Here is a 26,327-nt window from a genome sequence, read left to right as displayed (position 1 = left end):
GTCACTTTGTCTCAAGCTGTACATGTAGCCTTTTTGTTAAATTGGTCTTGAAAAACTATAAATCCCCACAAAATATATTTGTCTGTGTCATGAATGTACATTGACGTAAAATTTCAATGAGATATGTCAATATTTGTTTTAGATTTAGACAATCACATTTAAGGACTTCTACACCACTTCTAAATAACATTAAATGGGACATGGTCACGGTTTTGGTCAAAAGCTATTTTTCCGATTTTAAAGTCTCTGCCGGTCGCCGTAGACTGGTGGCAATCGGTAGTATTCGATGATCTGAGCGATACTCTAACATCGGTCCTCATGGCCTGTAGTTGTTAACACATCTGTCACATCAGCAATCATCGTACAGAGGCCGAGCATGCATACGCCCTTCCGATGGTATTATGGCGAGTGAATCTGAATGAATTTATTTTTACCAGCGTAACACTGATTACCGGCAGGAAATCGGACACGCAGTGGAAAGTGTTTACCGAACATTCTACAACGCTCGACTTGTTGCCGGACAGTGAATCACACATCATACATGTGCGATTATTGTCCGGTCATCTTAGCAACATTGTAGGATGAACGGATGATGGTCGGCCGAAAAATGATATAGTAATTGCCTTACCTTACATGGTTAATAAACGAGAATGGCTTTGGCACCGAGACATCTGGGGTACTATGTTGCAGCAACAACCTGTACAAGCTCGGCTTCAACATGACGCTATCCTGGCGGCGTTGTTAAAAGAAGCAAAGCAAGAACAACTCAGAGCCCCACGATGAAACAGAACGTGGTGGTTCCGAGACTTAAAATTACAATACTCTTATGAGAGAGTCTGAGGCGTAGAATTTTACAAATTTTAAATTTTTTATCCGCATAGAGCCGTAGAATTTCCATGAGCTTTTACAAATGTAGCACAGCTTGGGACACGCATTGCCAAAATGAAAAAAAAGTAAGTTTAGGTGAAATTGTGGGGAATTTACTACTTATTTTGCCAAAACATATATATGTTTCAAATCTAGTTTGTTTTGCAATTGTTTATTGGTATCTTTCTCTCTCTATTTATTTTTCAGCCAAAGAGCTTCATTGGAACCTGGTCTCAAGTTGGTGATCACGCTTCACTAACTGGTCAGTGGCGCATGTTATCACTAACTAGTAATGCGATTCGAGTCCCCACAACACAATTTATATGTGTGTGCTAGAAGGTTGCCTAGAGTACAAAGCTGTGGTGTGCAGACTCAATCGACCGAAGATGCCTTGCTTAAAGTAGCACAGCAGTTCGAGGGCATGTGGATCTTCCTTCATTGCTGCAGGGCCTTTAACGGCAAGCATATATCCATTTAGAATCCGTCATCACGACATGCGTTCTGCTTTCCACTCAGGAGATGCCTTGTGTGGTCTTTGCATATCGCTCAAGGAAAGTTGTGAACGTGTAAAAACAGTTTGCGCCAATAAAAGCCCAGCGATGCATTGCTAAACTACATATGTAATACGGATATTCCAGCGGAAATCGGCCGAAACATTTAAAATCGATTGTACTTTGGTGAGCGCCGTTCGTATATCGGCAATACATTAGCCGGCTATAGGCAAAAGTTAAGTCGATTATCGGCCGATGTTTGTTAACTCTTACCTCAGACTCAAATAATACAGGGCAAAGATCGGCCATGCATCAGCCGATTCTTAATGTGTTACAAGTAATGACGTATCGCCGATGAGAACGATGTGGAACATTAGTAGAGACACCGCTAATTTTTAACTACAAGTTAATTTCTTCCGATGACTTCCACCGATGTGCCCGATGACGTCTGTCACCGTCCAATAACAGCGGATGTCCGGCCGGCATCCACACCATTTTCATCTCAAACGCACATGTAACACATCGTTTAACCCATCGCTCGGTAATGTGACTGAAACTTTATAATGCTCTTGTAAGGCATTTTTGATAGTTAACCAAAATCTGAGTGTCATTCGCTGAGATGTACGCGAGTTACTGAGTTTACAATGCTTTGCTAAGTAAACAAAGCTTTATGTTTACATTTTGAATGTTGAAGTGAAAATTCTAGTTTCAGACTTTAAATTGATGTGTTAAACGTTAGGAACAGTTTATTATTACTTAAAATGAATAGGCATATAGACTGATCAGCTTGAAAAAGATGTTTTACTGGCATATTGAGCCTGAAACCAAAACAGGGCATGAGTCCTGTTTCATGACAAATAAAAACTAGAGGTACTGTGAGCAAGCTCACAATTGATACCCCCGCTAATAAAAATCAAAGTACTGAAGTACTAACGGGAGTTGATTTTATCGATTATTATTTATCTTAAAATCAACGATATGTTATTTTGCTTGGCAAGTAGTTAATAATCTCTATTTGAATTAAGCACATTTTTATAATATGGATTCTCGGGCTTTTCCGACAAGAATTTTAATAAAACTTCTTATGAATCATGTTGTGTAATATTTAAAAATAGGATTGATTTCATCAACTATGGATCCAACCAATAATGAACTCTAATCTCGTTCAACCAGATGCTCGGCTGTCTCCGTTAATCTCCGACAAGTTAGAGATACCAGGTCACGTGATAGCTTGATGATGCAACCTCTAAATATAGACTGACTTTCTGCTTGTCGGAGATGTACGGAGACAGCCGATGGTTGAACGAGACTAAATTGAACTCTGGCGTAGGAAAACATACGACTGCACAAAAACTTCTAAATTGTTCGTACTATCTAAAATCTGACTATTTCTTAGGTATTTATAAATAAGTTTCCTTTAAAATTTATCGATTATTTTCAAGAACTAACTCTTGTCAGCGGTGATGATTTGTGCTTAGGTCCAAACACTGTTTCAGTTTCGGTTTGCCAGAGTAACTGCATAGGAGAGTTGATTAAAACCAACTCCCAAAAATTATAACCCGTGTATTTTTGCTATTATAGAAAATATTGGATGAATCTATTTCACTGTCAATTTTCTATGAATAACAACTGCTCTAGTTTTTTAAAACTGTTAATGCTAATATGAGTAAACAAATTAATTGCTATCCTTTAATTCCATTTTATATTAAGTTAACTGTTAATGCATGAGGACATTTGCATCCTTCCGTTACAATTACATGTATGACTCAAATCAAACGAAATCCACATGTTAATATTTAAACATTTTTTGAATTATTGGTATACTGAGCCCGAATTTTTTCCGATTTTTTTTTTCCACACATCTATTTTTCCCAAACAAAATTTCATCGGAGCAGGCCATTTTCAGAGAGACAGGAATGAGAATATAAAAAATAATTTTATGTGGCCTGAGACAAAGAACCTTTCTGTCAAATTTTAGCTTCTAATATTTCCATTAATACAAGACATGAGACAGACAGAATTGAGCATTTTTGAAACAATGACCTTGAACTACCTCAATTGACCTTGGGTAAGCTATCGACCGGACACGAATTTTGCATTTTTCATGCAAGTGACCTTGACCTCGCCCGAATGACCTTGGGTCAAGGTCCTGACACACCCTAAGGTCATAAGCAATCTTTGTGTGAAGAAAGAACTTCCAATGTTTCTCAATAAGAAAGATATGGACCGGACACGATTGCATAGACAGACGGACGGACGGACGGACGGACAAGGTGATCCCTATATACCCCCCCCCCAAACTTTGCGGGGGTATAATGAGCCCTGTATCTTGTTTATTATTTTACGACTGACAATCAAATTTTATTTGATCATTAGGAATGTATTCCGTATTCGTTTTAAATAATAAAAACAGAAAAATAGAAGTTGAAAGTAAAATTTGACCAAAAATGTTACCATACCTGTTATGTTATTGCATTATAATTTGTTTATTGACATAAGCGACAATCAGTTGACAGAATGGCAGAGATTCATGCTGTGAAAGCTAACATTTTTTACCGTAACATATCTTTGACAAGTTAGATCTGAATGACAAAAACCTCACAAAGACAAGCGTCAAGTTGGTTACATATGGTGAAACTGAAATTACACCGAAGGATATCAAGACTTTGGAGTGTTCTGTACGTGGCGAAAAGTTCGACTTGCCTTTTTTCATAGTGAATTCAAATACTTAATCAATTCTGGAAAGAATGCCGGCACAGAAATTGGATCTATTGTGCGCGTGCACTCGGTAAACAAGGACTTGTTGAAGGAAAACCCTACTGAAATCATATGAAGATATTATCAAGGGACTCGGTAAACTTCCTGGAAAGCACCACATCACCATTGACGACACTGTTACTCAAATAATTCATCCACCGAGGAAGGTCCCTGTCGCTCTCAGTATTAAAAGCGAAAACGTTAGGAGTTATCGCATTGCAAGATGAGCCCCCCGATTGGGTATACAGTCTGGTTACAGTCCGTAAACCTAACAAGATAAGACTCTGCATTGTCCTAAAGGACTTGAATCGTGAAATTAAGAGAGAGCATTACCGCTTAAAAACAGTCGACAAAGTGATTGAAAACCTTCAAGACAACGTGTTTTGGCACAGCAAACTTGATGAGCCCAGTTCAAAGCTGTTGACATTCATTACCCCGTTTGGTCGGTACAGATTCCTGCGTTTGCCATTTGGAAAAAGTTTTGTACCAAAAGTGTTTTCTAAGCGAGTACAAGAGATGTTTTCGGATTTAAAGGGCGTAGAGTGCATAGTAAACGACATCCTAGTATTAGGAGTTACCATTGCTGAACACAATTCCCGGGTACACCAGATGCTACAAAGATGTCGTCAAATTTAAGTTTAACAAGAGCAAAGTGGTGTTCCGTGTACCTGAAGTGAGGTATGTCGAACATTTGATTACGAACAGTGGTATTAAGGTAAAACCCTAGGAAAGTACGAGCGATAGTAGACATGCCAGCACCAAAGGACGTTTCATGAGTCAAGCGCATTTTAGGCGTCGTACAATATGTTGGCAAGTTCATTCCGAACCTGTCTGATGTGACTGCACCACTTCGTACACTCCTGAAACAAGACGTCAAATGGCATTGAGATGCACCATAGCAGGAAAGTTTCGACATACTGAAAAAACTGGTCTCCAGCACACCAGTACTCAGTATATATGATGTTCACAAACCTGTAACAATTTCCAGTGACGCAAGCTCGATGGGACTTGGCGTAGTCCTCATCCAAGATAGACATCCGGTAGCATACGGTACGAGGGATTTAACAGCGACACAGAAGAGGTACGCTCAGATTGAACGTGAAATGCTAGCTATTGTATATGGATGCAAGAAGTTTCATCATTACATTTATGGCCGAAAGTTGACCGTTGAGACGGATCATAAACCCTTGGTCGCAATCTACAACAAACCACAGTATCGAGCGACGCCTAGACTTCAACGAATGTTTATGAAGTTACAACGCTATGACCTGAAGTAGGTGTATATACCGGAGACGGATATGCATATTTCAGATGCATTGAGTCGGTCTTTCCTGCAAGAGACTCCCGAGACTCTAGTTGATGATGATATCGATGTTGATTTGATTGAGGCACAACTACCCAGCAACTGTCTCCAGCAAAACTACAGCAACTCAAAGAGGCGACTGCTGCTGATGATACATTACGAACGCTGAAAAATACCGTTTTGATTGGTTGGCCAGTCGGGAGATCAAGTGTTCCATTAAAAATTTTACAGTATTGGAGCTACCGTGACGAAATCACTGCCATCGATGGACTTTTATACAAAGTTACAAGTTAATGTACATAATTCAAATATAGATAGGACACCAATGAACCCCCTTCATATTTTTTTTCAGATTTGTCAATCTTCAAAATAAGGCTGTAGCTTCGCAGCTTGACAGCTGATCTAATTAAACAGGTTTTGTCCTGTTCTTGAATTCATAATACATTTAAAACAACATGTAGTATGTCATATTGCTTTGATACTGTCTGCCAGTTTTGGGCAGAAACAAGCCAGCTCAAGAAATGTTTGCATTCCTTTCCTCATATGTACAAGATGGCCGCACATTCCCCTTACATGTAAGTGTGTGCTTTGAGTTTGTAATTAACTACATTAATGTCCCAGTATGTTTTATGGAACTGTGTTCATATCCAAGCACAGGGCGAAAAACAATCTTTAAGCAAGTCCTTAAAGGTGGCTTAAAGGTGGCGTAAAGGTGGCTTAAAGGATATACAATATTTAAGCCACCTTTAAGTCATCTTTAAGCTGAGCTTATAGGTCTTTAATGTCCAAACCTCTTTAAGTCACCTTTAAGCCATCTTTAAGCTACCTCTAAGCAAGTTTAAGTGGCATTTACGCTCCCTTTAAGTTGTCTTTAAACCATCTTTAAGTTCCCTTTAAGACAATTTTTGATCAAACTGAACAATAAAAACATATATTAAATGCAAAAGCTCTTTTATAGGGAGGGAAGGGGGTGATCGGAGTGATGATATAATTTCCAAGGAAGGGGGGGGGTGTTCCAGGCGGTTTTTGATTGTCGCTCCATTAAACACACATCGCTATCATCAACAACGCTCCAATGGACACAGATTGCCGTTATAAAATTCTTTATAATTTTTGGTTTTTTTTTCAAAATTATTCAAAATTATTGTAGGGCTGAGCGCAGTCTCTGTATCTAAATTTGCGCATGGAATTATATTTAAGTATATTTGTTTCCTATTATAAATTAATCGGTGAAATCTCTCTCTCTCTCTCTCTCTCTCTCTCTCTCTCTCTCTCTCTCTCTCTCTCTCTCTCTCTCTTAGTTCATCCGGTTATTAAACACAAAAAAAAAGATTATGAACCAAAACTACATGATTTAATTTAATAATCGGTTGAAGGTATGTATTTTATTTCGATTTTAATTATTTCTAGGTCTAATTGTAGATCTGCTAGATACATGTTAACAGAGACATAAATAACTATTTATAAATATTTATGTCTCTGATGTTAAAGATGAAAAGACTCTCAACTGCCTTTGTTATATCGGGCAGGATATTACTGCTTTGCTCGTCTAGACATAGTTTTGTTCGTTTGTGTATATCTAATTAGAGTCTATTGTTTGTCCAACTTAAGAAAACCCCTGGAACTAACACAGAATATACAAGATATACACAACAGTTGTGTCGTGTGCCCAGGTGCACGTTTGCGTATATCTCATTAGAGTCTATTGTTTGTCCAACTTAAGAAAACCACTGGAACTAACACAGAATATACAAGATATACACAACAGGTGTGGTGTGCCCAGGTGCAAGTCAGGGTTTCTGAATGCGTTGAAATCTTAGTATGTATGTGTATACGATAAGTCTAGTGAATAAAAGTTTATTTACATTTGTAATTCATTTTCAAAGTATTATTTCCTAACTCTGGGTTTTAAAAATGTTACGTCTACAAATTAAAGATACATGTATGTAAGAGTAAAATCTAGAGGCTAATTAATTCCTGTACCGGTGATAATAAGGGTTAATTGTTTAAATATATGTATAAGAGTAAATATGTCACATACCCGGCCTGGTACATCATACAATTGTATGTACAAGTATATGTATACATCATTTGCAATTGCCACATGCAGTAAATACGTCACCCGTTATTGGTTATATTGTTTGTTTTAGAATTGATAGTCTAAAAATCATGTATACAATTAATTGTTTAAACATACTGGAACGGCGCCGTGATCATGAAAACCGGGAAAATTGCGTAGAACTAATACCCTAATAGTTTCAATGCATTTAATAAAAGAAATGATTTCATCTTCTTCCTTGCATTTCATTTAGCTATGAATTAGATGAACGTTATCTACTCGGTTTAAATTTATTTACTAAGGAAGCATAACGGTTTCCATTAAGGTATAATATATTTTTTTTTCACCGAAGACCAAGTTCCGTATTTCATTCTCAATATATGCATGCATGTAATTTATAAATTATATATGATTGATTGTTACAAACTGAATGGAAGTAAAAATCTTTTCAAGTAAAAAATACACATTGAATACATTGATTTAATATCTACTGATATATAGGATATAAAAACCTACTTAAATATGTAAGTTGCCGTGGCGCAGAGGAAGTGAGGTGATGCTGGTAAACGAAGGGTCCCGGGTTCAATCCTCGTCTTGGGCGTTATGATTATATATATTTTTTTTTTATTTTTTTTTTTCTAGAACAAAAACCGTTTTTGATACCTTTTCTATCATTATCATATAGTTAATATATTTTGTTGGTAAATTAAGCACAATATTAAATTAAAAGATTTTTTATGGCTTAAAAGTGGCTTAAAAGGTGGCTTAAAAGTAGCTTAAAGGTGGCTGAAAGAAGTTTGGACATTAAGGACCTATAAGTTGTCCTTAAAGGTGGCTTAAAGATGATCTTAGAGCTGCCTTTAAGCCATCTTTACGCTTTCTTTAAGTCATCTTTAAGCAACACATATAGCTTTAATGTGGCTTAAAGATCGTCTTTAAGCATCTTTAAGTTATGTTTTAGGAGAACTTAATGATGGTCATTCATCCTGTGAAGTGTATAATAATCCCCAGTGACAGAGATGTTAGCTTATGTTGTTTTCGGAAACATGCAATCCACTGTAGACACTCGCTACAAAGAGTTGTCTGATTAGCACACAATCAGAGCAGTGGAATGAGATTATTGGAAAGAGGGTGTATATAAACTGTCAACGATAATAGTTACCATCTGCTTTGTATTGTAATGCACTTCTCTTTTGTTTTGGCTCGCCTTTAAAGAAAAACAACACAAATGTTACAAACAATATATTTGCACTATTTTGGTTACATGGAATGTTAGTTTTAAATACATGACACATACATATTACCGTATTTATTAATTAAAGGTTTCGAATTACATTAACAGTAATGTTAACAATGTTTTTTCGGCAACATTTTATGGGTATACCAAATAAACCATAAGCAAATAAGAATTGAAATTATCATGCTGTGCTTTAAAAAGAAACCAATAAGGCAGATTATACAATCGCTTACCATGTGGTATGCTGTCTGACGTGCGTCTTTTCAGTTTTTGTTCGCCTATGAAAGGTAACAAGACACATTAAATTGATTTTACAACGCAGTTTATGTTAAAATAAGTATTCTACATTCTTGTAAGAGTTCCCGTCCAGCTGAGTTTGAGAAAAAAAGCTAGTTTTCAAAATTCATTAAAAACAAAATCACAAAAATAATGCACAATCACAGGATGAATCTCTGCCATTCAGCCAATTGAAAGGTGACTGAAAAATAACTGAAATGTGACTGAATGGCATATGTGTGCCATTCAGTCACCTTTCCAGACCATTCAGATATCATTCAGTTGACTGAATGGCAGAGATTTATCCTGTGAATCTTCAAATTTACCTGGTTAGTGTACCCATGTTTATAACCTGTATCAACCTCTGTCAATCAACTGAATCGATGCCAAATATTGAATGTTACATGTAGAAAATGATAAGCATATGTTTACTCGTCCTCTTATCACACATACAGTATTTGATATACTTGATTTCATATTGAAGCAATACAAATGATTTTATTTAGATTTATGATGGGGTAATTAAAGTTGATATATGATATATGATAAGTAAAAAACTGTTCCCTCATTTTAACATACCACATAAATGTGCATTGAGCATTGATCAGATTTGTACAACGTCATGGCGACTTCATCTCACGTACATGTATCAAATGCATGTTATGTTTGGCATTCAATAAAATCAATAAAACAGCTTGAATGTTTTACATTTATTCTTTCAGAAATTTGGAGAGAGCATTTTAAAATTGTTATGATTTTTTTAAGCAGGGCCAATTTTTTTGGTAGGTCTTGAACCGGTTTCTTTCTGGCACCGACACTTGAAGATAAAATGTTCAGACAAATCTGGTACATAGGCAGCTGGTTGATTTAGATTTATACCAATAAAACACATATGTAAACAATAACAAAGCTTAGGCTTTGTTTACAAAGATTTTAAAACTGTGTATCTTGCTTATCACTCAATTCTTGACTTTCAAATTTTGACAAAGCATAAAAAGTACTTTTATTAAACATTCTAAACATTAAAATGGGAAAAAGAAAATTTCAAGTTTTGAGCTTAAATCATGCCAAGTCCCTTTAAGAAATCTCCTTTTTCGGTTTTTTACCTACCATAACTTCTCATTCATTGAAAATGGAATAGTTTTTAAGTCAAATATATATCATATGTCACCTGTTGTTCCTTTCAAGCTTATTGTGCAAAAGTCATCTTCAAAAAAGTCGATGTTCAATTTTCTAAGTTTGTCTTTGTCATGTTCCTCTATACTAAATAGTTTATCAATGTAAATTCCTCTGATCGATAAAACTATAAAAAAACTTGTCGAGCGGATATATCCATTAACCCTGACGTCTTCTATAGAACATCCAACTATATTGGCGACGGTTTCTTTCATTTTGGTTTCATCTTCGAAACTAAAATGATGTAAATTTGCATCTATGTGGAAACGAACGTTTTTAAATCCGTTTTCTGAAAAAAAAAATAAAACAGCTATAGATAGATAGATAGATAGATAGATAGATAGATAGATAGATAGATAGATAGATTGATTGATATATAGTTCGATCTATCAGCTTTTATACAATTTTCTTTCACAGGTCGTCATATCTGATGCAAATCATGCTATTTATTTCATTAATATTATATGCTATTTTTCTTTTTAATTGTATATCAGCTCTGCGTCATTAAGTGAAAAACCGCGGTCATAAAGGCCTAGAATGAAATATTGATTATCAGGCAGTTATGAATGTTTTCAGTTTTTAACATATTAAGCACCTTTCACAATTGGCGCACAAGCACTTCACGACACTGCAATCGGAATTTGTAAAGCCCCTTTCACAATTGGCGCAAGAGCACTTAACAACACTTTGCGACCGGATTTTTTTAAAATTTGCACGAGCTCTCTCATTCGTTGCACGAGTTCTCGCATTAGTTGCATGCGTTTAGTGCTCGCATCAAGTCTCCTCAAAATAGTGGACATCACACTATTCAGACGCCGCCGAATGCGGTCCAAATTATCATAGTGTAACGCACGAACATTAGTACGAACCTTTTACAACGTGTTGTGTACTCGCAAGAGTAATGATGAGTTTTAAAGGTCGTAAGATGATTCGCTGCTGTGTATATTGCGACCGTGAGACTGTTGCTCAACATGTCTCATGTAATCGTTCAACGTTGTACTATCATTGCACGACATATCACCCTCAACATGTCATGCTTTGCTACTCATATATATACCATGTAATAATATCTCTGTTTCAGAATTAAATTGACAATATACATTAGTTTCATGATGGTGAGGGAAATACATATATAAAGATTTTTTCCCTCAAGAAGAATCATATTTCCCGAACATTAATGCAATAAACATTTTATTATTCCAAACAACATATGATTACACAAAATACGTTGATTTCTAATAATTATTTAACTTTTAAACAGTTGCAACATTAACATCGTGATTGATTGATTTCACATGTTACTTTCTCACTTTTCTTTCATGAATCATATATAGTTAAGCTGGTTTTGTGATATATGAATAGAATCATAATGATGAAATATTTTTGATTTAATTATATTTGTCTACATTGTATATCGACTATTTCATTTCTATGACATCGCCCTGTCACGTGACTTTCTAGACCAATCAGATATCATAGAATAATCATATTAAGGTATAATAATAAATGCTGTTGCATATCTGTATCTTCGTGGCGACATGTTCTTTCGCTTAATGTCTTCTGAATATTGACAGTGAAAATAACCCCTCTGACTTGCACGAGCATTCGTACCATGGAACGCATAATCGCACGTCCAATCGCATTGGAGCACGTTTAATCGTCCAAGTACCTGGTCTCTCGCACAATCCTGTCGTACATGTATTTTCTTTCAAAAGTCGCTTTCATTGTACAACATTCGCATACAGACGCGATATATATCTTAAGATTCAATTTGTTTACATCGCAGTCTGCTCGCTTAGATCATGTGAAATTCGTACGAATACTTTTTCATATATGATTATTTCGGCAACAATTTACAATTAAAGCCCATTTCATAATTGGCGCACGATTAGAAGCGACCAAATATTCGTGCGACCGAAAAAATTATATATGAATCGTAAAATATATATATATATATATATATATATATATATATATATATATATATATATATATATATATATATATATATATATATATATATATATATATATATATATATATATATATATAATCTTTGCATAATTTTACAAATATACTTTTATTACTGTTCTTGATCTGAAAACAAAAATGATTTTATATCAAAGTACCGAAGAACTGACGGGAGTTGATTTGATCGATGTTTATTTATTTTCATATAAATTTAAAGATAGAATTCAATCAAATTATGTATCAGTGATAGAAATATTTCTGGAAAATGAATCCAAGCAATATTGAACCCTCGTCTCGTTCAACCAAACGCTCGGATGTCGCCGTTAATATCCGACAAACAAGAGAGACTCTCTGCTTATCGGAGATTTACGGAGACAGCCGAGCGTCGAGTTAAACGAGATTATATTGAACTCTGGCGTAAGAATACATACAACAAATATCTAATTGTTTATACCATTTAAAACCTGACTATTTTCAAGGTATTTATAAATAAGTTTCCTTGAAAAACAATACTTTAGCATACATTATTTCGAATTTGTCAATTATTCTGAAGAACTAAGTCTTGTCAGCGGCGATGATTTGTGCTTTGGTCCAAACACTGTTTCACTTTCGTTTGTCAGAGTAACTGCATAGGAGAGTTGGTTAAAATCAACAGTTAGTCATTCAAATTAAGTTTATCATCATGAAAAGCCACAAGGCCTAACAATGTCATGTCCTTTATCCCCCTCATTCTTTTCCATTAAACAAAGCGAAACAGAGTCATTGACATTCCCTGTATTTGACATCAGTTCACAGCAGGTTACCTTCCAAAGTAAACCGATAAAATATAAGAAGAGGTTCATGGGTCTAATCGGTCACCTAAGTAACTGCAGTGTGGCTTTTGCAATGTACATTCATGTTCATCATTATTACATGACTAATAAAATAATTTTCAGTAGGGGTTTTCAAAGGAAAAATCCGGTTATTTAAATGGTGAAAATGGCGAGTGGGCGGCTACCACAGGGGACCCTTGTTGCAAAAATAACTTTTCCTACAGCTTTCAAGATAGGACGATGTTCTTTTGCAGACCAATTGTACATATATCAAAAGTGTGCATATTGCTAGGACTTAAATTTCTGATAATTTATGGAAAAAAATACCAGCTGTTGATCTTCATTGTTTTGTTGTAAAATATTGCAAATAGGGTACACCTACTGTACGGATAACCTCATTTACAATTTTCAAAACAGGAAATTGTTGCTGATCACTTTTACATATATGGTAGGTTTGAACCTTGCCTGGATTTTGATTTCTGGTTATCTATTAACTAAATACTAGCTGTTGAGCGTAGACATTTATAGGCAAAAAATATTGCAAATTGAGTACCCCGTTTCCTTGAATAGGAAGTGTTATACATGTATCGATTCAGGATTGACAAATGGATTATTGATACTGCTCACAAAAGAAAAAAACCGGTTTGTTGTCACGTTGACAGCTTTTCTGTTGTAAAAGCTTTATGGGGCAGGTGATTTATTTTTTAAGTGTAGATATAGATACGTTTGACCAACGTTAGCCTTTCCAGATACTAGTATTAGACAGACAGGGTTCTGTTATTTCTTATAGATGTAGAGTTGATGTGCAAAATGAAAATCTCGTCTTAAAAAATGTGTGTGGAGTTTTTTAGAATACAAACAAATGGTGTACTTTTTAAAGAATATTTTGCAAAGAAATTATTTAGATCGGCGGACTTTTTTGTATTTTTCTAATAAACCGGATGGTATCCCGCACAAGTACGGGAATGAAGAATTTAGAGATTGATGACAATGCTAAAATGTTGAACCGTTTTTTTTTCTTTTGTTTATTTCCGTATATACTGTCTGCCAAATTGCATAGCTAGATATTTAGCCGAAGGATGAAATATGAAATATCTAAACTGAAAATGATAATGAGTATTATTAAACAGTGAGTGGGTATTTACATATTACATATTACATGTATATATAAGATGTCATATCTGTAAATTGTGTTCTTTGGGTCAAACTTCACTATAATTTGTACCACTGCCACAAATGAGATTTTCAGATAAAAAAATGATTTGATCAAAAAAAAAATCTGGGGAGTGACCCCCCCCCCCCAAAAAAAAAAAATAAATAAATAAATAATAGCTTCCCCGTTTTGTGCATACATCATTAATTCATATTGACTTAGAACAAAATTAGTTCCTTCTTTACAAATTAATGTCTAAGGTTTATAACCAATGTGTCGTGGCATAAAATTGTATGAAAAAACCCCGCTAATGTATGCATAATTATTTGCATATTTTTAAACCAAAATTGTCGTATCTAAAGTAACTGCCTCATAATAAACCTCCCTACACTTTATGTCAACCGCGTTTTTTGGCACCCCGTTGTGGAAAATACATTCTTTCGATCAAAACTAAAATTGTAGGAAATTATTACAGTTTATCTATTAACCTTTTTGTATTAATCAAAGGCATCTTATCCAAAGTCAACCCGCGACACATTATAAGCGTCCTACAATTTTCGACATGACGTCATTTAGTCAAACCGCGTTCTTTGTTATCCCGTTCTGGAAAGTTGTTTTTCTATTCTCTCGCCAGAGGTCGCACTTCGGTAACTTTTATCCATAATAACTTAAATCAGCATTTACCAAATCTTAACTTCTATGTATTATCCAAGTGCGTTCCTAGTAAATATATTCACTGTTTACGTAGTCATTCTATATTATTTATTACAAGGATATATTTCAATCCTATTTCTCATGGACTTGGATCCGCCAAAGCATGGTTACCACCTTTCTCTCATTTTTGCTATTTTGAGCTGGTTGATCGAAAATGAAAGAAGGTTTTTCATTGACTTTTTAAATAATTATATATCAGATAAAATGTAACTGCAGCTTACGGAAATCACGTTTTGAAATACCAAAGGTTTAAGCAGTTATGCTGGTGCATGCATTTTTTAGTTTATTGGCAAAAAGTCTTCATTTATTAGAATGAATTAAAAAAAAAATCAAAGTAAATGTACTATATGTATACTCATCCTGATAAATGTTCAATTTATTCTAATAAGTAGAACTTTCGTACTTGAAAGCTTGTTTGGAAAAAGTATCCAGTCAAATGTTTACCATATATACAGTAGTTTGCAAAAGAAAAAAAAATCAAGTTCAACAGATGATATTTGTTTCACAGATAAACCAAAATTGAAGCCTATGCACTATGAACTTTCTGATATATGTACAATTTATCTGCAAAAGAAAACAGTTCATATATTAAACATAGGTAATCAAAGATTTTGAAGCCCATCTCGTTAAATTGTAACTACAAGCTCGGCATATTTTGCACCGTGTTCTTCTTTCTAGTTAGTGTATATCCCAAGAACAATTTAATGCAAGTATATTTAAGTAGGACTTATAGTTACCTGGAAATAAAGCTTCTTAAAAAACATTTAACCTGTTACTTATTTTGAAAATTGTTGATCTAAATTCTAGAAAAAAAAATATTTGAAATTGTAGCATAACATATACTGACAACATTATACAATTCAGAGCAGATCTGAACAATGTACAAAAATAATTGGTCGACATTACAATATCCTAATTTATTTAGATTTTTAAGATGGTTGACAGTTTGTTATTGTCATTATTTCATTATATAATCATTGGAGCCCTGCTCTATAACCAGAACCCCTGACCCAGGAGCCTTGATATTCATGATTTTGAAAGTGACAATCTTCTTATCGTAACTAGGTACAACGTTCATCTGCTTAATATTCAGGAGCAAAGGAGCGACGAATTAATGCAGCTTTAATTTTAGCTGGACTTTGCTGAAAGCAAAGCCCTGTCTGTAGGCAGAGAAATCGCCAATGATACTATAAATAGCACAAACTTCAAAAGTAAACAAAACAACCGAGCATCGTCAAAATAAAAGCTTCCACTATACCAAATAGTTGGACAGGGAGCCATGTGTTGTTAAATCTGTTGGTTTTTTACTATTTTGCAAATTAATTTAGCGTTGATTGTTTTACTTTTTAAATTAACTACATGTTTTTTTAAACAATACAATGCGTTTTGGGCACATATACAATGCCTATGAATTTCCATCAACTACTTTTCAAAGCATTGGTGTTTGGCTGCACAAAGAAGTATTAAGGTGAAGTAGGTTGATTTTTAGAACGATTGTTACAAATTTAAATGCAACTGTTGATTGTTTCTACTAGACAGACATATTTTAATTTATAGCCGCTAACAAAATAATTCAGTCGCTCTCAGGCGCATTTGCAACATTAAACGCATGAGAGAGAAAGGGAGAGAGGGAGGGAGAGAAAGAGAAGGGATTGCCAGTTTTTACTACAAAATATGCATAATGACACATCACATCGGCTTTCCGTACTACCTCGGTACTTTGATTAATATAAGAATCCCACCTTAACACAACGACCCCTGACCCCGGGCTCGTTAAGCGGAGTAGAATTGTTGACCTCCTTATTAGAACATCATTCCATCTCAAGTAAGTTCTTGGTGTAATCCGGTAATCAATAAAATCTTAGACAATGCAGGTAGGGTGCGTTTTATAAGGGAAATGCAGATACTAATAATGAAACCAATGCATTGCTTATGATTCTCGGTATAATTTGATAAATGAGGATTTCAAACACACCATGACAAATTGTTACAAAACATAATAACGTGGTCAAGATGAATGCTAAGTACACTTGTAATCTGAATTTAAAAGAAAACGTTATGCAATCATTTGAATATACAAAATAAATGTAATACCTGATGGCTTCTCGTAATAATATATTACTTTCCTCTTCTTAGCATACTCAACCAATATCCTTTCAAGTTCTTCACATTTTGTTTCTTCAAGTAAAAACTGCATAGCAATGACGTTAGATGCGGTAATAATCTCTTCTTCCAAAAGAACCAAAAAACAATCTGCTGCAGTTGTTGCTTGATTTAATTTTGTATGTTCTTTAATATTGCAGGATGCTACAATGAAAAGGTCAATTTATAATTACCAGTTTGCTGTTTTTTTTTGTTTTTTTTGTTTTTTTTTTTATTTTTTAAAGTAAAATTTTAGTGAAAAGACTTACCTCGAATGAGAAATTTTAGTTGATTAATCTTTTCTGTAGGGAATTTCTCTGCTAGGTGATTAAGCAATTTGCTAATCGGAACACGAGATCCACCATCCATGTGAAACTTGCCTACAGGTCATGTATTATATTATCATGAATGAGAGAAACATGAATTGCCAATAAGATTGGTTTTATTCAATGAACAAAACCATAATAATAGAAAAGTAATATTAAAATTGTATTTGTTGATTGCTATCTAAATTGACTCTTACCAAGAGTACTTTGTTTTCTCCTTAAATTATCTTCAATGATTATATCTTGAAAATAAAATAAACAACATGAATAATTAAAGTACTGACGAAAGTTAATTTTATCGATTATTCATTTTAGAACCAACGATACGTTAGTTACATGGCAAGTAGTTTATTATATATGTATGTATTTGAATTATGCACATTTTTATGATATGAATGCTCGGACTTTGCCGAAAAGACTTGGAGAAAACCCATATGAATCATGTCGTCATATTTCTGGAAATTGTATAGATCCTAGCAATATTGGAAAGGAAAAGAGATTCTCCGCTTGTCGCAAATTTACGGAAACCACCTATCGTCTGGTTGAACGAGACTATAGTAATCTCGGCGAAGGAATACATACAACTACCACAAATATCCAAATTGTTCCTACCATTTAAAATCTGGCTATTTTCAGGGTATTTATAAATCAGTTTCCTTGAAAAACAGTGCTTCTGAATTCATTACAGCAAATTTATCGATTATTTCGAGAACTAAGCTTTGTCAGCGGTGATGATTTGTGCTTAGGTCCAAACACTGTTTCACTTCCGATTTGCCAAAGTGATTGCATAGGAGAGTTGATTAAAATCAACTCCCAAAAAATGTAATTAGACCTTTTTTGTCTTCAACAAAAAGAAAGGGTTTTCCGACATTCCCGTATCTACGAGTCACGTATGATAAAATCAGGTATATAAGAAACATAAATAGCAAATTAAGATTTTTTAATAAAAAACAAAACAAAACAATAATGATGTATAGTAACAATGGACTTTTGTCATACCAGAAGTCTAAAGTGTATCTTACCAGGACGTTTTTGTTTTCTCTTCAGACTGTCTTGACATATTTTACCTTGAAAAAAAAATGAACACAAGAAATAAAAATGTGTAATATTTATCAATCATTTTAAAACACCACTGTAATTATTTCTATTAAACACTGACGATATTATATTTTATATAATATTTTGATATGCTTTGTTCCAAACATATACAAAACAAATAAATTCCTATACGTAAAAAAATGCTATTATGTTTATGTATTGTTTTAGTATGATAGTTAATATACATTTTCTTCTTCACATTAATATAAGACAATGTTAATATGTTGAACCTTATTTTTGTTCATTGTGTTTAAACTATGTCCGATTGCATGTCTGGTGTTTAGAGGAACAGACAAGGATAAAAATCTTAACTGAAAGCGATGTTTTATTTACTTATTTCTTTTTGTTGTAGGATTGAAAAAAAAATTCAAATTTTATCTCAAACAACTGATTTAGTATTAAGTGCGTCGTATTTCTGAATTTTGTTCTTTGGGTCAAATTAAATTATAATTTTTATCACTGTTCTAAAAAATATTTAAAACAAAAGTGTTTTTTTTAAATAGAGACAGATGCTTTAGAAGGGAAGATAATTAATGCTGAAGTACTAAATTTTGCCTTAAAAAAAGACAAACAAATGACAAAAATCCGTGGCCTAAGAGATAAGGTTTTGATTTTAAAAGGTTGTTTCGAAGGATTTTGAATTGTTTGTTAGAAGAGCAGTCAATTTTTCAACAACAAAAACATACAATTCTCAAGTCCAAAAAAATAAAGCATAGTAACATGTATACCAGAAGCATGAAACACCAATCAGATATTTTAGAACTGACACCTTATCAGACTATTTAATGTAATATATAAATTAGCCTCAAGCTGTATATTGCTGAAAAAATTAAAACTGTCCTTTATAAATAAATGTCAGACATTACTTTTAAAAGGCGGATTTATAGGTTGAAATATTAGGATAGTTCATGACATCAGGGTTGTCTCTAAGACCCGGGAGGCGGGGAATTAGTATGATATAAAGCAATTTACTGAATATAATAATATACCTTGCCTCTTGATGATATTTGACTTTGAGAAAGCGTTTGACTCACTCTCCAAAAAAACTTTATGTAAACAGTTTTAGATTTTTTAAATTTTGGATCATCAATAAATAGATGGTAAAAAAAACTTGTTATTGTGGTATCAAAATGTGTGTCATTCAAGATGGACAGATTTCAGAGTGTGTGTATACATATATATATATATATATATATATATATATATATATATATATATATATATATATATATATATATATATATATATATATATATATATATATATATATATGTGTGTGTGTGGTTTACAGACAAAGTGATCGGATATCTCTATATCTGTTTCTGCTGTGTGTTGAAATCTAAGGCATAATTGTTAGAAATAACAAAATCATTAGGAGTATAATTATTTGATGGAGAAGAATATAAACGTTCTATATATGCAGACGAAACATCTGTAATATTCATAATATTCAAGGTTCACCAACATCTATGTATAGCATTCACCAAGACGTACATCACTTTGCAAATATATAAGGGCTAAGAATTAATTTTCCAAAACCAAAATGATTTGAATAGAAAGTAAAAAAAAAATTTAAATGAAGTTTTCTATCACTCAAGAGGGAAACTTAATTGGCTATATAATAGTTTTGACATATTTGGAAAAAAAATTCATTATATTTGTCAGACATGCTAGACCTAAATGTTTTTCTAAAGGTGATCGAGACTAAAAAATATTTAAGCAATGGAAAGTAAGAAGGGTGATCCAAACAGGCAGACTTACTGTTCTTAACACACTAATTAAACCAAAATTAAACCACGTAGTTCTTGCATTGCCAATGCCTAATGATGCCTTTTTAAGATCTTGTTAACGTAATGTTTGAATGTCTACGAAACAGTAAAATACACAAAGTTAAACAAGAGATGTTCGTAAAACACTTCTTTTTGAAACATTTGTGAAAAAATGAATGTAAATGAATTTTCAATTCAAAATATACAGTAATTATTGGAATGGCAATGCAAATGATTTTTTTTGATAAATAAAGCATTGATAAAAGGATTATTTCTGAATACTTCATTATTACCTGGAATCATCATTTCTACCTTTCCGATTCGGTTTTTGGCCTCTATTTTTAAAGTGCAATTTTCTAGATTTTCTGGATGTTTTATAACTAACACAGGGTGGGGAAAAGTACTTGTTGTTCCATTATATTCTTCAGCACTAACATTGATTGCTTGATAATTGTTTGAACCGTTTTCCTTTATGCTCCATTTCACAACATGCGGAACTGGTACTGATTTAATTGTCGTCGTAAGCCACTGGCTTCCATCTTCTTTTTTCTCGCAAAAAGGTTCTTCTAAAAGAATCTCTGGAACACCTATAATATATATATATATATATATATATATATATATATATATATATATATATATATATATATATATATATATATATATATATATATATATATATATATATATAACTATTATGATGTTTAAAGCCATTAAGCGGTTCTTATTGTTTTATAATATTAATACAGGACATTATACTTGCTTCTATTAACTAGTTATTTAAGCAATTCGGTTTTTTTTTGCTTCTTTCTCAAATATAATTCATATAATCAATAAAAGCCAAAATTATAATCATATTCCTGTTATCAAGTAATTGTTTAAACTCATTGTATTATTTAATACAACACAGGTATTGTTATTTTGTTAAAAATTTCTTTTTTTTTATATCACTAAGAAATTTTCCTAATTTCACTATTATTATTATTTACCTTTCAAAGATCCACGTTTCCTTGATATTGGTGGTATTGGATAAAATGTGATGCAATAGAAATTATTTATAGCTTAGGGTCAGGAGATAGGAGATATATTGATTTTACATCAAATTGTAGGAAAGTAGGTTTGTAATTTTTTCTACTGGAGCCTTAAAAGAAAATGCTGACGTATGATTATTTATCACTGATGGAGCGCATGTTTCAGTAGCCATGGGTGTTAGGCCAATAATTCAAAAGTCCCTGGTTTAAACCCCGTTGATGTTATGTGTTATGCACAAGACAAGGCACCTTATCTACATTGGCTCAGTGTACCCTGCTGAAAATGGGTACCAGCTTATGCTGGGAGTTAACCTGCGATGGACTGATGTCCCATGTAGGCAAAATGAATGACTCTCATCCGCCTAGCACCACGGATACCGTGGATAAGCACCAACCTAATGAGCCCAATGAAGCGGAAAATGTTAACACATACTTGGAAACGTAGTATGTTACCTAGAACAATTCCTTTGCTCCTAGTCTCCCCAACCGCGTTGATAGCAATAAGTTTATAATCTCCAGCGTCATTATAATTGACGTTGTTGATTATCAGTGATTGGTTATTTACATCCACTTTCAAATATTTCCCACCGCTTCCGCCAATGTTAAGCTTAATGTCGTCTTTAGTCCAATACACATCAGTTAAAGTAGGCGATTCGTCATAAAGAAAGACATCACATCTCAGTTTGACTGCGTGACCTTGTAAGGTGCATGTTCCTTCAGATATGTTTGGTCGATCTGAAACAGATTTCGTAGCAAACAAAATTAAAGTTAAACTCCCGATGATTTTTAGAACAGCAATTATTCTTGAATATTACTCAATAGTTAAAAAAAATAAACCAATATACCTCCTGTAATTTGTAGGAAATACTTATTGCTCGTGCACTTTCCCATTAAATTCCATACAACGACCTGATAATATTGTTGGTCATTTAAAGTAGTTTGCCATAAAAGTAAAAACGGAGAACGTGGATCAGTACTACTTCCAAAATATTTCCTCTCGTAGATATCAACATGATTAAAAGTTGTTCCGTCAAGACTTTTCTGCCATTCCACTTTGTCAGGAAGAGGACATCCAGATACACGACAGTCGAATCTAGTATCTGATCCACAGATGACCTTCGAATTCGACGTTGAAAGTATTTGTGCACTAGGTATGTCTATAGAACAGAATAAACAATGATTATTTAAAATGTATTATCAAGGGAATTCTATAGAAATTGGTAAAAGAACATTCATGATGCGGATAGCATGAAGATGTTATAATTTTTTAAAGGAGGAATGTATCATTTAGTCAAGTAATCAGCTTGTATGCAACGGGTCATAAAATGTAAAAATAAAACTTCTACTACTGACTATGGTGCATTAGATTATCAGTATTGACTTGATCGCATTTTTTTATAAGGGTGGACATGCTGTATTGCGTGTCCTTGCGTATAAAATAGGGGTATGGAATGCAAACTTATGTAGTGGTCAACTTAAGTTGTATTTCTTCCTCCCGTTTTTATACAGGTAAGATAAATAAATACACTTGCTTGCATTCTCAAAAGTAAAGTTAATAATTTCAGGGAGTAGCTCACATCCTATTTTTAGAATTTTTAAAAAAATGAATAGAAATTTTTAAAGATTTTAGTGTATTTAATATTTCTAATTAAAATATCATATTCGAAAATGTTATATCACAATTAAAGAGTAGTTACCTGGAAGACATATTTCTGTCTTTTTTTATACAGTACGAGACACGGGCTAATCCCCATGTAGAGAAGGTGAATATTATTAAACTAGAGTGAACGGTATATAAATTACGCTTAATTATAAATTAAGTTCCCCGACATTTCAATTTAAAATATTCAACATCTGCTCTTCACTAAAAGATTTCGTCAAATGAATTTATATCATATACGAAATCCATGGTCTTGGGTAACCTTTAACAGATTCGCTATTATTATTTTGTAAAGAAATAAATAAAAGTAAAAACAATAATGATAAATAAAACCGTATCAATATTTCCATCACTATTTTAAATTCATTCTATCTATATATCTATCTATCTATCTACCTATCTAAATATCTGTCTATCTATCTATCTATCTATCTATCTATCTATCTATCTATCTATCTATCTATCTATCTATCTATCTATCTATCTATCTATCTATCTATCTATCATACTATCAGTCAGTCAGTCAGTCAGCAGAGAATCCTATCGCGACATGAATTTCTGTGTATGGATGCATTATTTTGGAATATACAGATATGCAAATGTAATTGAGAAAACCAAATTGAACTAAACCTTCATTACTGCAATTTTTTTTACCTGTACAAGATCTTACAGAGACAATATGGCGCATCTTATCATAAACCCACTTAAAAAAAAATCGGAGCGGGTTCGGTATTTTTGTACTACTCATAAATGTATAAACGTTCAGAAAATTACTAATTTCTCCGTGAAAAAAATCTAATTATTTCATTAAAATTAGCCATTAGGTATAACCTATACGTATAAACATCGTCACGTATTACGGGGTTCAGCCTTCTATACTATTACGCATGCGTATTTATTGTAAACAAAACCCATGCAGGTCTTCCCAAGAATTTCCTTGCCATGTTTGTTGGTAAAAATATGTCTTTTATACTTCTCGCAGGTAATCATCAGGTAAAAAACAAACAAAAAAACAGCACAATTATGATTTTGGTAGCATGCATTTTGCGTGCTTATCAAAGGAGTTGACTACAATCTAATTTCTTTTTTTTTTTGTAAGAGAGACCCCTTGAGGGGTTATTTGACATATATATGTCTGTTCATTTTAAAATGAACTAAAATTGGTAAACCATTAATAGATTATCGAGAAAGTGATGATGTGTTCCATTTATGGAGTCCTTTTTACGTCGTATATCATGATGATCGTAGTCTAACAAAGATCGTGTAGTTTTCAGCAGATGTCAACTATTGTCAATCAGATCCACGTGGTTCAAATAAACGATATGAGATTATTCCGGTTTGTACCACACTTGAATTTCCGGATGCTTATAATTACATTATTTAGGTAGGTACATGTAAACTGTTACAATCAACGTTATTTCTTGTTTCCTAACGATAAAATGGGTAAATCTGAAGTTATTCAGTGAGTTATTCACTTGTGCTGAAACGAATTTTCGAATTCGTGAGTATATAGTAAATTTCTGTAAATCGAATGTATATTTAGCATTTGAATATTCGGTTACATGTTTAACCCCCTTTAAACTATGCAGCATCATTTTGTTTTCGTTACAATGGATAAGAAGAGCTGGGTTTGGGAACATTTTACTCTGAACAAAAGAAAAGGCAAAGCCATTTGCAAACTTTGATATATGACTGCCATACTTGTTAACATTGAAAGTAAAGGCAGGGTTAAATCGTCCAAACATTCTGGATTTATCGATTTATATAAGACGATGAAGAAATAACTTGCTAAAATGTTTGAACCAGTGTGAGTAACAGAGTGTTAATATCGAAAGGTACATCGAATTTTTTTTAAAGATACTTCGATATAATTTGTTCTTTAATATACATGACATTTCCGAAAATGAGGTCGTTTTGGGGTTTATAATTCTGTATTCAAACATGGCGGAAATATTTAAAATGACTTACGAAGTTATGTATCGGTCTCATACAAGGGTCAGGACTGCTGTATATTATTAAAGAGGTAATAAATCTTTAGATTGTAGTTGATGGAGATTTTAAAAAATATAAATATCATTTGCATAAAAAATAAATGCGCGTGCCACCTTATTCAATGCGTACTTATACATTAAGTGTCAAGTTCGAAATGACATGTTTAAGCAGTTTACACATACAATCACAAAGTGATATAAAACTATCAAAAATGCTTAATACCTTGTAGATGACCTCTCCAAATGTTCGAATACGGATAGAATATCACTCACGGATATTCGAATTTTGATTTATGGTATTCGTTAACATTTGTTTTCACACACACACTTACAACAGCAGCGATGCCATATCCCCTTCGTAACAAGTTGCGCGAGGGGATAACTAATTAAACGAAAACTAACAATATATTCAGTGTATAATTACGAACCTAAATTCACACTCTTTGAAACGGATCCAACAGCATTTGAAACTGTACAGGTATATTCTCCCTTGTCTTCTTCACCTGGACTCAAAATTTTAATACAATTATCCGCTAATCCTCCTCCATGATATTTATCGTTTGACAAATCTAACACCGATGCATTCTGTGTCCATTTTATCTCTTTGACATTTGGAGAGTTACCCAAGACTCTAAACACATAGTGAATATATAATTCTTCTGTTTTTGATGTGACAACCAAGTCCTCTAAACATGGTGGTTCTATAAGTAAGAAGAAATTTTAAAAAAAATCAAATTAAATAGAAAACTTCACATCTAAAAAATATTAGCCATTAGCTTATTTATATATTTACTTATAGTCATAATAACATGTAAACTCAAAATAGTATGATCATCTTTATTTATCTGCAATACACTTTATTAAAAATAAACTGAAAACATAAAAAAAAACATAGAAAAAAAAAGCACATGGTAACCTACGAATTAAACATTTTAAGTACAGATTTCCATTTCAGCTGGTATTTGTATGTTTGATTAAAGTTAAGGATCATTTATTTTGACATATGTCTTCTTGGTAAAGTCAATCAAAATGAAAGAAAGGATCGCAAAAAATATTATAGTAAGTGATGATTTTGCAAAATGATTAATTACCTCCCATTGGGCGTAGGTAAACTTCATTGCTCGATATGTTGACATCTGCACTTCTTGAAATAACTGCTTTATATCGTGCTTCATCATCCTTACACACGTTGTGGATTTGGAGCTGTCTATCGTCACTTCCCTTGTACTTATCATCTTCTATGTTTATTTGTTTCGTAACCAATCCGTCCACTCTGTGCCAGCTAACTGGCAAATCAACATCTTCTTCTAATGTAATTTCAGCTTCAAAACAAGCTGTTTCTCCACAACGTACGTGTGTATTCCCCAATATGTAAATTGCTGAAGGAAATAAATTTTACAACAAATATTTTTATATAAAACAGTTCTATTAAAAATGCTATATTATTTTAGACAGAATCTTGTTTGACAACAATACTGTAAGATGCAATGACAT

At 33.2% G+C, this 26,327-nt stretch overlaps 1 protein-coding gene across 1 annotated transcript in view; it reads right to left on the bottom strand.

Annotated features, from left to right (window-relative positions):
• Positions 1–26,327, bottom strand: part of LOC128172316 (uncharacterized) — a 59,234-nt gene that overhangs the window by 5,353 nt on the left and 27,554 nt on the right. Inside the window, exons 3-13 of the mRNA XM_052838110.1 lie at positions 25,925–26,212; positions 25,262–25,534; positions 22,028–22,339; positions 21,636–21,917; positions 20,445–20,738; positions 18,307–18,351; positions 17,228–17,338; positions 16,911–17,123; positions 10,162–10,455; positions 8,948–8,992; positions 8,640–8,684 (exon numbers count right to left, since the gene is read on the bottom strand). Of these exons, the coding sequence (XP_052694070.1) occupies positions 8,640–8,684; positions 8,948–8,992; positions 10,162–10,455; positions 16,911–17,123; positions 17,228–17,338; positions 18,307–18,351; positions 20,445–20,738; positions 21,636–21,917; positions 22,028–22,339; positions 25,262–25,534; positions 25,925–26,212 (2,202 nt within the window). The remainder of the gene's footprint in view (positions 1–8,639; positions 8,685–8,947; positions 8,993–10,161; positions 10,456–16,910; positions 17,124–17,227; positions 17,339–18,306; positions 18,352–20,444; positions 20,739–21,635; positions 21,918–22,027; positions 22,340–25,261; positions 25,535–25,924; positions 26,213–26,327) is intronic.

This window comes from Crassostrea angulata, chromosome 2, assembly GCF_025612915.1.
Source record: "Crassostrea angulata isolate pt1a10 chromosome 2, ASM2561291v2, whole genome shotgun sequence".
NCBI classification, from domain to species: Eukaryota; Metazoa; Mollusca; class Bivalvia; order Ostreida; family Ostreidae; genus Magallana; species Magallana angulata.
This window is presented reverse-complemented; position numbering and strand designations above follow the sequence as displayed.